At 43.6% G+C, this 14,506-nt stretch overlaps 1 protein-coding gene across 3 annotated transcripts in view; it reads left to right on the top strand.

Annotated features, from left to right (window-relative positions):
* zswim2 (zinc finger, SWIM-type containing 2) overlaps positions 1-14,506 on the top strand; it is a 68,057-nt gene that overhangs the window by 881 nt on the left and 52,670 nt on the right. The window contains exons 2-4 of one of the 3 annotated variants that reach the window (XM_070874811.1): positions 8,615-8,786; positions 8,961-9,144; positions 12,973-13,049. In XM_070874811.1, the coding sequence (XP_070730912.1) occupies positions 8,767-8,786; positions 8,961-9,144; positions 12,973-13,049 (281 nt within the window). In that variant the 5' untranslated portion in view covers positions 8,615-8,766. Of the gene's footprint in view, positions 1-8,572; positions 8,787-8,960; positions 9,145-12,972; positions 13,050-14,506 lie in introns of all 3 variants that reach the window. The other 2 variants (XM_070874812.1, XM_070874810.1) reach the window with 2 other exon arrangements.

Genomic DNA, 14,506 nt, shown 5'->3' with positions numbered 1-14,506 from the left:
TGTACACAATACTCCAGGTGTGGCCTCATCAAGGCCCTGTACAACTGCAGTAAGACCTCCCTGCTCTGATACTCAAATCCTCTCGCTATGAAGGCCAACATACCACTTGCCTTCCTCACCGCCTGCTGTACCTGCATGCCAACTTTCAATGACTGATGTACCATGATACCCAGGTCTCGTTGCACCTCCCCATTTCCTAATCTGTCACCATTCAGATAATATTCTGCCTTCCTGTTTTTGCCACCAAAGTGGATAACCTCACACTTATCCACATTATACTGCATCTGCCATGCATTTGCCCACTCACCTAACCTGTCCAAGTGGGGTTACATTAGCTACCCTCCAATCCATAGGAACTGATCCAGAGTCTATAGAATGTTGGAAAATGAGCACCAATGCATCCACTATTTCTAGGGCCACTTCCTTCAGTACTCTGGGATGCAGACTATCAGGCCCTGGGGATTTATCGGCCTTCAATCCCATCAATTTCCTGACTATTAAGGATTTCCTTCAGTTCCTCCTTCTCGCTAGATCCTCGGTCCCCTAGTATTTCGGAAGGTTATTTGTGTCTTCCTTAGTGAAGACAGAATCAAAGTATTTGTTCAATTGGTCTGCCATTTCGTTGTTCCCCATTATAAATTCACCTAATTCTGGCTGCAAGGGACCTACATTTGTCTTCACTAATCTTTTTCTCTTTACATATCTATAGAAGCTTTTGCAGTCAGTTTTTATGTTCCCTGCAAACTTACTCTCATACTCTATTTTCCCCCTCCTAATTAAACCCTTTGTCCTCCTCTGCTGAATTCTAAATTTCTCCCAGTCCTCAGGTTTGCTGCTTTTTCTAGCCAATTTATATGCCTCTTCCTTGGATTTAACACGATCCCAAATTTCCCTTGTTAGCCACCTTCCCTGTTTTATTTTTACGCCAGACAGGGTTGAAGTTCATCCATGTGATCTTTAAATGTCTGCCATTGCCTATCCACCATCAACCCTTTGAGTATCATTCGCCAGTCTATCCTAGCCAATTCATGTCTCATACCATCGAAGTTACCTTTCTTTAAGTTCAGCACTCTAATGTCTGAATTAACTGTGTCACTCCCCACCTTAATGAAGAATTCTCATCATAGGCAGTCCCTCGGAATTGAGGAGGACTTGCTTCCACTCCCTAAGTGAGTTCTTTGATGGCTGAACAGTCCGATACGGAGCCACAGACCCTGTTACAGGTGGGACAGACATTCGTCGGGGGAAGGGGTCGGTAAGGCTGGTTTGCCGCGTGCCCCTTCCGCTGCCTGCGCCTGGCCTCTTCATGCTCCTTGCGTTGAGACTCAAAGAGCTCAACGCCCGCCCGGAAGGACTTTCTCCACCTCGGGCAGTCTGCGGCCAGGGTCTCCCAGGTGTCAGTGGTGATGTCGCACTTTACCAGGGAGGCTTTGAGGGTGTCCTTATAACGTTTCCGCTGTCCTCCTTTGGCTCGTTTAACGTGAAGGAGCTCCGCATAAAGCATTTGCTTGGGGAGTCTCGTATCTGGCATGCGTACTATGTGGTCTGCCCAGCGAGGCTGATCGAGTGTGGTCAGTGCTTCAATACTGGGGCTGTTAGCCTGGTTGAGGACACTGATGTTGGTGCGCCTGTCCTCCCAGGAGATTTGCAGGATCTTGCGGAGACATCGTTGGTGATATATCTCCAGCGACTTGCGGTGCCTTCTGTACATCGTCCATGCCTCAGACCCGTACAGGAGGGTGGGTATTACTACAGCCCTGTAGACCATGAGTTTGGTCGTAGATTTGAGGGCCCGGTCTTCAAACACTCTTTTCCGCAGGTGGCCGAAGGCTGCGCTGGCGCACTGGAGGCGATGTTGAATCTCCGCATCAATGTCTGCCTTTGTTGATAAGAGGCTCCTGAGATGTGGGAAATGGTCCACGTTGTCCAGGGCCGCGCCGTGAATCTTGATGATTGGAGGGCAATGCTGTGCGGCGGTGACAGGCTGGTGAAGGACCTTTGTCTTATGGATGTTAAGCGTAAGGCCCATGCTTTCATATGCCTCAGTGAATACATCGACTATATCCTCGAGTTCAGCCTCTGAAAGTGCACAGACGCAGGCGTTGTCCGCATACTGCAGCTCAATGACAGAGGTTGGGGTGATCTTGGACCTGGCCTGGAGGCGGCGTAGGTTAATCAGCTTCCCACTGGTTCTGTAGTTTAGTTCCACTCTAGCGGGGAGCTTGTTGATTGTGAGGTGGAGCATGGCGGCGAGGAAGATTGAGGAGAGGGTTGGAACGATGACGCAGCCCTGTTTGACCCCGGTCCGGACGTGGATTGGGTCTGTAATGGATCCGTTAGTAAGGATCACGGCCTGCATGTCTTCGTGAAGCTGGCGAAGGATGTTGACAAACTTTTGGGCGCATCCGAAACGGAGGAGGACGCTCCATAGACCCTCACGGTTGACAGTGTCAAAGGCCTTTGTAAGATCAAAAAAGACCATCTATAAGGACTGGCGCTGCTCCCTGCATTTTTCCTGCAACTGGCGCGCTGCAGAGATCATGTCTGTTGTGTCCCGTAGGGACGGAATCCGCATTGTGATTCCGGGAGGAGCTCCTCGGCCACAAGGAGAAGACGATTGAGGAGAACTCGAGCGACAACTTTCCCAGTGGCTGATAGCAGAGAGAGTCCCCTGTAGTTGCCGCAGTCGGATTGTCCCCCTTTTGAAGAATTCTACCATATTATGGTCACTCTTCCCCAAGGGGCCTCGCACAACAAGATTGCTAATTAATCCTCTCTCATTACACAACACCCAGTCTAGGATGGCCAGCTCTCTCGTTGGTTCTTCGACATATTGTTCTAGAAAACCATCCCTAATACACTCCAGGAAATCCTCCTTCACCGTATTGATACCAGTTTGGTTAGCCCAATCTATATGTAGATTAAAATCAACCATGATAACTACTATACCTTTATTGCACACATTCCTAATTTCCTGTTTGCTGCGGTTAAGAGAGAAAGATAAGAGACAGAAAGATAAAATTAATTTATTTTTTACTTAATTTTGTTTAAAGTTTCAACGATAATTAAAATAGGAATGAATGAGACTCCACGCTTATAAAAGTTCCAAGTAGTGTGGCATACATCTGCATTCTTGCACGTGGGGATTCTTGTTAATTTCTAAAGGAGTGCTACATTTTCCTTACTCAAGAACCATCAACTTCTTTATCGGTCATTTTAAAATTTGATCACTGAAATTCAGTGATTGATTCAAAGATTTCCAGCTGAGCTGATCTCAATTTTAAGCAAATATCCTTTGAGAATATTAGTAATGCATCTTGGACTTGGTCTCCAGTCGCCTTGGTTAACCCTTGCCACTGGATCAAGACCTAGCTCTGTTAAGCCCGTGTGGTGGCTAGTGTGCAACGGCCACCCCATTTTAAAAGAATCCACGCACAGGCATCTTCCACCCTTCAATATGTAGTTCGGGACCTAGAATGTCAGGTTCCTCATTGAAACACCTGTGAACTTATCCCTTTTTTGTGTGGAAGCGGGTCATCCTCAATACAAGGGACTGCCTAATACTACTAATAAAAGTTAATTTTCAGTGCTAGAGGGGTTGTTTGGTAGTAATTAAGTCTGACACACTATTAAAAATTGACTTCAACTTGAATGGACAACCCTAACTTTTTCTGACATGTTTAGTGGGTATCTAGTGGGTTAGTACCACAACTTTACTCCCTTCATGTGTTTGAATGTCGAATCTCTCAGTGAGGTGCAGGTGTAGCGAAGCTTGTGGAGGAGCCAGGCAAATCAGACAGCAACTTCTTGATTTCCACGTTTAACTGTACACGTGCTGAAGTTGCTGTCCAGTTTACTTCTTAATAACAGTGAGTGTTGATAGCTTCGGTCCATTATCTCATCTGATTGACAGCACCTTTGACAGTGCAGCAATCTCTCAGTTGCACTGTTGTATTAGCCTGAATTATGTGCTTAAGTCTCTGGAATGGGGCTTGTTTCCATGACCATCTGACTCGGGTGAAAGTGCTACCGCTGAACCAAGGGTTGTAGAAATAGGACCTCCTTGTGATCATGACTGGATATACTGGCCCAGAAATTCCTCTGGGGGTCTTCCCACGGGCAATTGCCTCCTCGCTGGAGATTTTTTACGAAAGTACCTGGTGGTCTAGGAGGCGTCCTGGATTCCGGTGGGGAGGCCTTCTCTTCCCACGCTGCGAAGCGTGCTCCCGTCCCATGCAGAAGATGCAGTTACGTGTGACTACTCAGCCAAGCAGGTAAGTATTTCACAGGTTCCCATTAATAGCACTAAGACGCGCGTATCTACGAGTTCTCAGTGCTATTAATGGGAACAAAACCAAACACACAAAATAATAAAAAATATAAGCAGACCACACATATTTAAAATTAATTGAAATTAAAGTTATTATGTCTTATAATAATAAAATATTTTCCCGATTTTTAAAAAAGTTTTTTTAATTATGGTTAAAAATAAACTTAGCGTAGTAGGGAGGTTTTTAACAATAAACAATGTGTTTATAATTTAATTTTATCGTGTTTTTGTATGTTTTAAAACACTTGCACCTGTAAAAGTAGGCTATGTGCCTGCTTTTTCAGGCGCAAGATTTTTGAGGACATTTGTTGGGCAAGATGGTCATAAATCCCGCAATTTTGCCCAAGAAATGTCCTCGCTCCCGATATGTCATCCTCGTTCCCGATTGCGCGCTGAAAATTGGCTTTTCCGATACCTTCCCAGGTCTGTAGAAACTTCGTACAGGCCCGGGACGTCGGAATTTCTACCCCAATGTCTTTCACATGTGCATTTCTTCAATCTTTTAGAATGTAGACTGAGAAGCACTTCCTAAGACGAGGACAGATATTAATCATTAACTTTTTTTGATTTGCAGATGGAAAGTGAATGTACAAAGTACTAGTCAAAACAAATTCCAATCTCATAGCTCAATCTCACTTCTCTGAAACATGGGGAAAAATCATGTTTTTGCCATTACCTTACTTTCAGCCTATATATTAGGGGTAGTCTCGGGATTGCTAGTACAGATCCAGATTTGCTGTTCAATTGAGGTGGAAGGAGGTTGTGAGTTGAGCATCTTTACTGCATGGCCTCATTTTCTGCTCAAGAAGGGGGATGCTGGGGTTTATTGCGATTTGGATTACATTTTCTACTTATTGGGGAGGAGGTGCTGATTGTTAAAGGGTGAATGGGGCGGCGGCGGTGGGGAGCTACTGGTTTAGGTATTCAGGTACTCTTATCAAGTATCACACTACCTTTCTCCCCAAAAATTACACATTTGGAGCATTACAACATTCATATGTAGCTACCAAAACTAGAGGTGTTTGTTTGCTGAGAGCTCTATTAAATAGGAGTGCATAATGAGTTGAATGAGAGTAACCTCAGCCAAGGAGGAGCTTCCAGGAGGACCACAGGAGGGGTGGTTGCAATTCACTGGTGGTTTGCAGGATTATTCATTGCTGAATGCACTGGGGTTAAAACTCACTGCAAGACTTTTGTAGCAGAAAGTTTTCCGTGGCATTACGCAGGAAGCATAAAGAGTTTGGTAGTTCACATTGATTGTTTCCAACTGTTTGTATTTTTTCCCCAGAGGTTAGTGTGCAATAAGAGTAAACAATTTGGGAACAGAACTATACTGTAAGGACATATATTGTTGCAGCACCATCCAGGAGTCAAGATGTGTAATGCCAGCATATTTTAAACAAGAGGAGCTGCAAAAGATCACAGAATTTTAAATGCAAGTTATATCAAGCGTAAATCAAATTTCCATGACGTTTAGCGCTGGTTTAAAAAACCCGGGCTATAAGCCAGACCCGCCCACAAAACTGGCCTTGCCCTAGATTGAAATCATGAACATGGTGAAATTTCGGCTGATTGCGCCCATTGCGACCGTTCATGAAAGCGCTTCACATTAATGTATTATTTTTGGTATACAGGCACTAGTAGATACTTTTTAAAAGTTTTTAAATATTAAAAAATATTTAATTTACTAAGAAACTGACTAGTGTACACCAATGAAACTAATAAATGGCTCAGTATAGTTGTTTTAAGTCATCATCAGTGACTTTAAATCAGGTTACTCACAGGTGATGGATTATAAAAAATGCTTATTTTTGTGACATCATCATCATCATCATCATAGGCAGTCCCTCGGAATCGAGGAAGACTTGCTTCCACTCCTGAAGTGAGTTCTTTGGTGGCTGAACAGTCCAATACAAGAGCCACAGACCCTGTTACAGGTGGGACAGACATTCGTCGAGGGAAGGGGTGGGTGGGGCTGGTTTGCCGCGCGCTCCTTCCGCTGTCTGCGCTTGACCTCTTCACGCTCTTTGCGTTGAGACTCGACGAGCTCAACGCCCTCCGGGATGCACTTTCTCCACCTCGGGCGGTCTTCGGCCAGGGTCTCCCAGGTGTCGCACTTTACCAGGGAGGCTTTGAGGGTGTCCTTATAACGTTTCCGCTGTCCTTCTTTGGCTCGTCCCCTTCAGGGCACAACGGACATGATCTTTGCAGTGCGACAGCTGCAGGAAAAATGCAGGGAGCAGCGCCAGCCCTTATACATGGTCTTTTTCGATCTTACAAAGGCCTTTGACACTGTCAACCGTGAGGGTCTATGGAGCGTCCTCCGTTTCGGATGCCCCCAAAAATTTTGTGACAAAGCCATTTTCAGCTATATTAATTAAACTGAACTAGGTTACCACTCTTAAAAACATTAATTAATATTTTTTAATGCAAGGGGGGAAAAAATTACATTCTAAAACGCTGCACGATTGCGCTGGTTCATGGAAGATTTAACATTTTCAATTATGCAAATGAGTTGGGTGGAATCTTGAACCACAACTTCACTTCTGGAAACTAGCACAATTTCAACCGCAATTTGCACCCAGACTGTCGATTGCGCCCAAAGCAGAAACTCTACCCCATTGTGTTTTAGCTGGTAGTGTTATGCATTTATGCACCCATAGGAATAACTAGTACTGCAAAGAATGTTGTTACCCAGCTACCATTTTTTTTAGTATATAATGGATGTCATTGCTTTCCTGGTTTCTGCTGTATATTTCCTTGTCAGCCATCTATCATACTATATGTATATAGTACATTCTATACCTATATAATATATTAAAAGTCTTCCATCTATATGCATTTCCTGCCAAGATTTTTCATTGTAAATTCCTATCTCCACGTTTATAAAGGAAACTGCCTGTGTAAGCATACCCTGCTGTAATTACACCCTCCAGTGACTTGAGCACATAAATCTCAGCTGACATTCCAGTACAGTGCTGATGGAATGCTGCACTGTTAGAGGTGCCGTCTTTTGGAAGAGTCATGAAACCGAGGCCCCGTCTGCTCTCTAAGATGGACATAAAAGATCCCATGGCACTATTTCGAAGAAAAACAGGGGAGTTATCTCCAGTATCCTGGCCAACATTTATCCCTCAACCAACATAACAAAAACAGATTATCTGGTTATTATCACATTGCTGTTTGTGGGAGCTTGCTGTGCGCAAATTGGCTGCCGCGTTTCTCACATTACAACAGTGACTATACTCCAAAAGTACTTCATTTGCTGTAAAGCGGTATCAGCCATCTGGTGGTCGTGAAAGATGCTATATAAATGCAAGTCTTTCTTTTCTTTCCCTCAGTGGAGATGCTATAGTGCCACCACTGATGGGAGGGTGTAATTACATGGATTCGAATTATGGACATAGGAACATAATGGAAATATAAAAATATGGATAAAATGTATGAAATCCAAAATTCAGACTGAATTATGTCTATGTATCATGGTCCAATTATCCTCAGCCCTCTAACTCCACTTCATCTGATGACTACACTTAATCCGCAATCCCCACGTGCAACATAATAGATCAACTAGCATATATAAATGACCTGAACTTGGGTATAGGGGTTCAATATCAACATTTTCAGTCAACTTAAAAATAAGGGACATGGTTAACTATAAAGATGACTTTAAATGACAAATTAGATTGGGCAGATAGATGTCAGATGAAATTTAGGTGGAACAAAGAAAGGAAATATACACAACATATTAACATTTTAAAAGCAGTAAAGCAGCAGAGAGACTTAGGACTGCAGATACAAAAATCTTTAAAATGGGAGAACAAATTCATAAAGCTGTTTAAAAAAACATATGGTATCTCAGCTTTTATAAGTGGTCGCTAGAGTACAAAAGGACGAGGTAACGGTAAGCATATACAAATCATTGGTTATGCTGCAGTTAGAATATTGTGTCTAATTTAGAGTGCCCTACTTTAGGAAGGATGTTAATCCCACGAATCAATCACATGTCTAAAGAGAAAGCTGTGAGGCCTTTCGTAGAGTAAGAGGGGAGAAATGCTTTGGACAGTTAGCGGTTAATTTGTTTAAGTCACTGATTTGGGAAGTGTGGCATGTTCTTTATTTTGTACTACCTGTATTACGTAAAAATAATTTGTACTAATTTAATTAAGTAAGCCTGATCATAACTGCGATTCTGTATGTTCACCTTATTGCGAAATAAAGCAGCTTACCAATTCATAACAGGCCGTGTTTTTCCCAATGTTTTCTCGGTCCGCTGTTGGAAAGATTGGAGAGACACGTGAGAATATATGCAAAAGACACAAGCACTTCAGGTCACTGTTACACCCTGAGGTTACGCTATTGTACGAATAGATAAAGGACAATATGAGTCAACTGCCATAAAAGTAAGACATGCAGATCACTTATGGGAGTGACTGATGCCACTGAACCCCAGAAGGTATTTATGGAAAATCATAAACTTGTATCACCACCTAAGGTTAACATAAAGCTTGATTAATCATGTTTAAATAAACCACTCTAATGAACCTATGTTGTAAATTAAGAAAAAAAAATGACAGACATGTGGGAATGAATTGTATAATTTCACTGTACATTGTTTAATTTTTTTCAGGTATTTAAGGTTACCTCAGCCTTACTTTCTCAACATGTCACGAGCAGCTCCATTGAGAAGAACGGTAACTGATTTAGTTAGCTGGCATCAAGATCAGGCACTCAGTACAACTATATATATTTTGAGAGAATTAGGTCCAGTTGGATTTCTTCTTAAAGAAGAGGGTGTAGCTAAATATTTTAAAGTAAGTATACAAAAATTAACAAGTGTTCTCCTGTTTGGAACTGGTTCCATTATTTAATTTTTACGAATGAAAGTTCTCAACATCTCTCAGTTTTGTCATTTAGAGCATCATTTGGTGTTTTCATAATTTATACAGAAAAATATAAAACTCGAGCAGAAATTTGCACTGTCCACTCATCATACAAAGACCTTTCTCAGAGTTGCAGTATTATTCCATGCATTTGCCAAGAATATTTGGGATGCAAAGGTACTGGGATAATAGTCGAACTGGCTACTTTATTCCATTTCCATTCTCCAAACTGTTACTCATCCTTTTCACAGAGATGAGATAGCCAGAGCATGGAATAAATTCAGGGTGCCTTTCTATTCACAATTTACTAGGTGAGGACCTCTGCAACCTAACTTATTTTGTCTATTGGTAGCAGTTCAAAAGAGCATAGATTTTACATCCAACAAAGCAAAAAATATGTATATAATTATTGCATGCTCAGCAGTATAGAAGTCTGATGTTTAATCATAGGCCGAAACTTGAGCCCAACTACAAGAGTTCAAACCTGAGTTGCTCCTATGTCGACGACGTGAAGGGAGGGAAGAAGGGGGGTGGGGGGGAGAAGAGGGAGGGCGGGGGGGAAAGCTGAACGGGCCGGGCCGCCGCCGACACATCGGGCGGGGCCCGCCCCCAGCGAAATGCCAGACGGGCCCCGCCAACGACATGGATGGAGGGAGGAAGAAGTGGGGGGAGGGGGGGTGGGCTGAACAGGATGGAGGGTGGAGAGGCTGAACGGGAGGGTGGGCGGAGCTGAATGGGAGGGAGGGGAGGGGGGGGAGAGGCTGAACGGGCCGGACCGCCGCCGCCGACACATTGGACAGACCCCGTCAACGACGTGGGGGTTGGGGGGGAAGAAGAGGGAGGGGGAGGGGGGAGAAGGCTGAACGGGAGGGAGATCCGAGTCCCGATCTTCGCCCTGTGAGCCCATTCAGCCAGGACTAGGGTCGGGCCCCTCCTATGCAGCCTCGGGGGCCTGGAGCTACTGCACATGTGCGCACACTTTAGCGCGCATGTACAGAGGTCCCGGCACTGTTTTCAGCGTCGGGACCTGGCTCCGCCCCCGCCCCCTTGTGCTGCGCCATGCCGAGCACAAAGACGTCCTGAGGAGACTGGTGAATCGCAAGGTAAGTTTTCAGCACCCTTTTTCTTCCAGAAAGTCGGCACACCTTATCAAGCTGCGCCGTTTTTCCAGAGGGCGGAAACTTGGGCCCATTGTTACCTGCAGCACAGTGTATGGAGCTGATTTTTATACCCATTTTTTGGCAGAAGCAGGGCAGTAGTAGGCCAAAAATCACAACATGAGGCCACCTGCCCAGTTCCCATCGACGTCAGTCCTGTCGCAATTTTGGAGCTGGCTCCTCCAGCAATTATTAACAGGATCGCTGTAAGCTGCACTGAAAATGTGGCGAAAACTGCTGTGGCACTGATTTATGTGCCCCACCTTGCCCCACAAAAATCTTCCCATCCTCTGTTGTCCCCTCCGTGATCCCCACCAAGGGATTGTCTCCCCCTCCTCCACTTTACACTCTGACTTTGCGCTCCGCTCCACACACGACTTGCTGGATTTGCCGTCTCGCCTGCCATCAGCGAGCCATATGTCAGAGCTTGTCACCTTGCTGAAATTATTCAGATGGGGACCACCCAATCAAATTAAATCAATAGCATGAAAATTGGGCAGGTTTTATAAAGGGCAGCCCATCCGCTCCACCAGATGGTGAATAAGGAAAGCATGTTATGTCTATGGGGTAAGTATCACTCTTCATGGTGACTGAACCCACAAGAATTATATTTTATATTGGTTTGAAGTATTTTGACATATTTGTCCTTCAGTGTTGATAAATAAGAATTAATTATTTTAAAAGTCTTTTCAATTTCAACAAAACATTCTAATCTTTCTGCTGGATATCTTGGATCTGCAAGGGCACAAGAATGGCAGTAAAATGATAAATTGTATAGAATTTCACAGAATTTTGCAGCACAGAAACAGGCCATCCGATTATGCTCCACACAAGCTTCCTCCCACCTTACTTCATCTCACCCTTCAAATCCTTTCTAACTCATGTAATTATCTAGCTTCCCCTTAAATGCATTAATGCTATTTGCCTCAACTACTCTATGTGGTAGCGAGTTCCACATTCTCGCCACTTTTGGTTAAATAAAATAAAATGCCTTCAAAGTCTAAAATCTATAAAAAGTTAAATATGGGAAATATAGAAACATAGAAAATAGGTGCAGGAGTAGGCCATTCGGCCCTTCGAGCCTGCACCACCATTTGATCATGCAACTTCAGTACCCCATTCCTGCTTTCTCTCCATACCCCTTGATCCCTTTAGCCATAAGGGCCACATCTAACTCCCTTTTAAATATATCTAACGAACTGGCCTCAACAACTTTCTGTGGTAGAGAATTCCACATGTTCACAACTTTCTGAGTGAAGAAGTTTCTCTTCATCTCGGTCCTAAATGGCTTACCCCTTATCCTTAGACTATGATCCCTGGTTCTGGACCTCCCCAACATCGGGAACATTCTTCTTGCATCTAACCTGTCCATTCCCGTCAGAATGTTATATGTGTCTATGAGATCCCCTCTCATTCTTCTAAATTTCAGTGACTATAAGCATAATCGATCCAGTCTTTCTTCATATGTCAGTCCTGCCATCCCGGGAATCAGTCCGGTGAACCTTCGCTGCACTCCCTCAATAGCAAGAATGTCCTCCCTCAAGTTAGGAGACCAAAACTGTACACAATATTCAAGGTGCGGTCTCACCTGGGCCCTGTACAACTGCAGCAAGACCTCCCTGTTCCTATACTCAAATCCCTAAGCTATGAAGGCCAACATGCCATTTGCCTTCTTCACCGCCTGCTGTACCTGCATGCCAACTTTCAATGATTGATGTACCATGACACCCAGGTCTCGTTGCACCTCCCCATTTCCTAATCTGTCATCATTCAGATAATATTCTGCCTCCCTGTTTTTGCCACCAAAGTGGATAACCTCACATTTATCCACATCATACTGCATTTGCCATGCATTTGCCCACTCACCTAACCTGCAGCCTCTTATTATCCTCCTCACAGCTCAGACTGCCACCCAGCTTAGTGTCATCTGCAAACTTGGAGATATTACATTCAATTCCTTCATCCAAATCATTAACGTATCTTGTAAATAGCTGGGAGCCCAGCACAGAACCTTGCGGTACCCCACTAGTCATTGTCTGCCATTCTGAAAAGAACCCGTTTATTCCTATTCTTTGCTTCCTGTTTGCCAACCAGTTCTCTATACATGTCAATACATAACTCCCAATACCATATGCTTTAATTTTGCACACTAATCTCTTGTGTAGGACCTTGTCAAAATCCTTTTGAAAGTCCAAATACACCACATCCACTGGTTCTCCCTTGTCCACTCTACTAGTTACATCCTCAATAAATTCTCGAAGATTTGTCAAGCATGATTTCCCTTTCATAAATCCATGCTAAATGAAAAAATGGTCATGACACTTAACAGGCAATTGAACAAATAAAGGAGAATAAATAACGTGTTTAATTGGAGAACCCATTTTTCTTTTTTCCTCTATTAAAAATAATTATTAGATAGATTTTTGTTTGAATTTTAAAGTCATGAAATAACAAGTCAGGGTTCAGTAACAATATCATTACCATCTGTAGAAATAAAGAGAAAAAATCTGAATTGGCAAAACTGTATGTGAACAGACATATTGCTATGTACGTGTAGAAATAAGGAGTTATATTAATTTAAATTATTTCTGTTTCCTGGAAGGTAAATGTGGGAAATCCTCACAACTGCAGCTGTTCCATGTTTCACAAAGAAAAGGACCTTTGCAAACACATCTGCTGGTGAATTTATTTTCTCACACAGTCTTCGGTTCACAGAATACTTTTCTGAATTGAAAGTCTTGAATAACCAATGAGTATTCATCTTTAATAAAACAAAAGCATCTTACTGTCTGTAGTATATAAGAACAGTACTGGCAAATAAAAAGCTGCATAGTTACACAAGAAACAGCTAAGCTGGGCACTTTACTGTGTCATAGAAACATAGAAAATAGGTGCAGGAGTAGGCCATTCGGTCCTTCGAGCCTGCACCATCATTCAATAAGATCATGGCTGATCGTTCACCTCAGTATGCCTTTCCTGCTTTCTCTCCATACCCCTTGATTCCTTTAGCCGTAAAGGCCATATCTAACTCCCTCTTGAACATATCCAATGAACTGGCATCAACAACTCGCTGCGGTAGGGAACTCCACAGGTTAACGACTCTCTGAGTGAAGAAGTTTTTCTTCATCTCAGTCCTAAATGGCTTACCCCTTATCCATAGACTATGTCCCCTGGTTCTGGACTTCCCCAACATCGGGAACATTATTCCTGCATTTAACCTGTCCAGTCCCATCATAATTTTATATGTTTCTATGAGATCCCTTCTCATCCTTCTAAACTCCAGTAAATACAGGCCCAGTCGATCCAGTCTCTCCTCATATGTCAGTCCTGCCAACCCGGGAATCAGTTTCGTGAATCTTCGCTGCACACCCTCAATAGCAAGAATGCCCTTCCTCAGATTAGGAGACCAAAACTGAACACAATATTCCAGGTGAGGCCTCACCAAGGCCCTGTACAACTGCAGTAAGATCGCCCTGCTCCTATACTCAAATCCCCTAGCATGAAGGCCAACATACCATTTGCCTTCTTCACTGCCTGCTGTACCTCCATGCCAACTTTCAATGACTGATGTGCAATGACACCCAGGTCTCGTTGCACCTCCCCTTTTCCTAATCTGCCGCCATTCAGATAATATTCTGCCTTCGTGTTTTTGCCACCAAAGTGGATAACCTCACATTTATCCACATTATACTGCATCTGCCATGCATTTACCCACTCACATTCCCTGTCCAAGTCACCCTGCAGCCTCTTAGCATCCTCCTCACTGCTTACACCGCCACCCAGCTTAGTGTCATCTGCAAACTTGGAGATATTACACTCAATTCCTTCATCTAAACCATTAATGTATCTTGTAAATAGCTGGGGTCCCAGCACTGAGCCCTGCAGCACCTCACTAGTCACTGCCTGCCATTCTGAAAAGGACCCTTTATCCCGACTCTCTGCTTCCTGTCTGCCAACCAGTTCCCTATCTACGTCAGTACATTATCCCAATACCATGTGCTTTAATATTGCACACCAATCTCTTGTGTGGGACCTTGTCAAAATCCTTTTGGAAGTCTAAATACACCACATCTACTGTTTCTCCCTTGTCCACTCTACCAGCTACATCCTCAAAAAATTCTCGAAGATTTGTCAAG

Source organism: Pristiophorus japonicus, chromosome 3 (assembly GCF_044704955.1).
Source record: "Pristiophorus japonicus isolate sPriJap1 chromosome 3, sPriJap1.hap1, whole genome shotgun sequence".
NCBI classification, from domain to species: domain Eukaryota; kingdom Metazoa; phylum Chordata; class Chondrichthyes; family Pristiophoridae; genus Pristiophorus; species Pristiophorus japonicus.
This window is presented reverse-complemented; position numbering and strand designations above follow the sequence as displayed.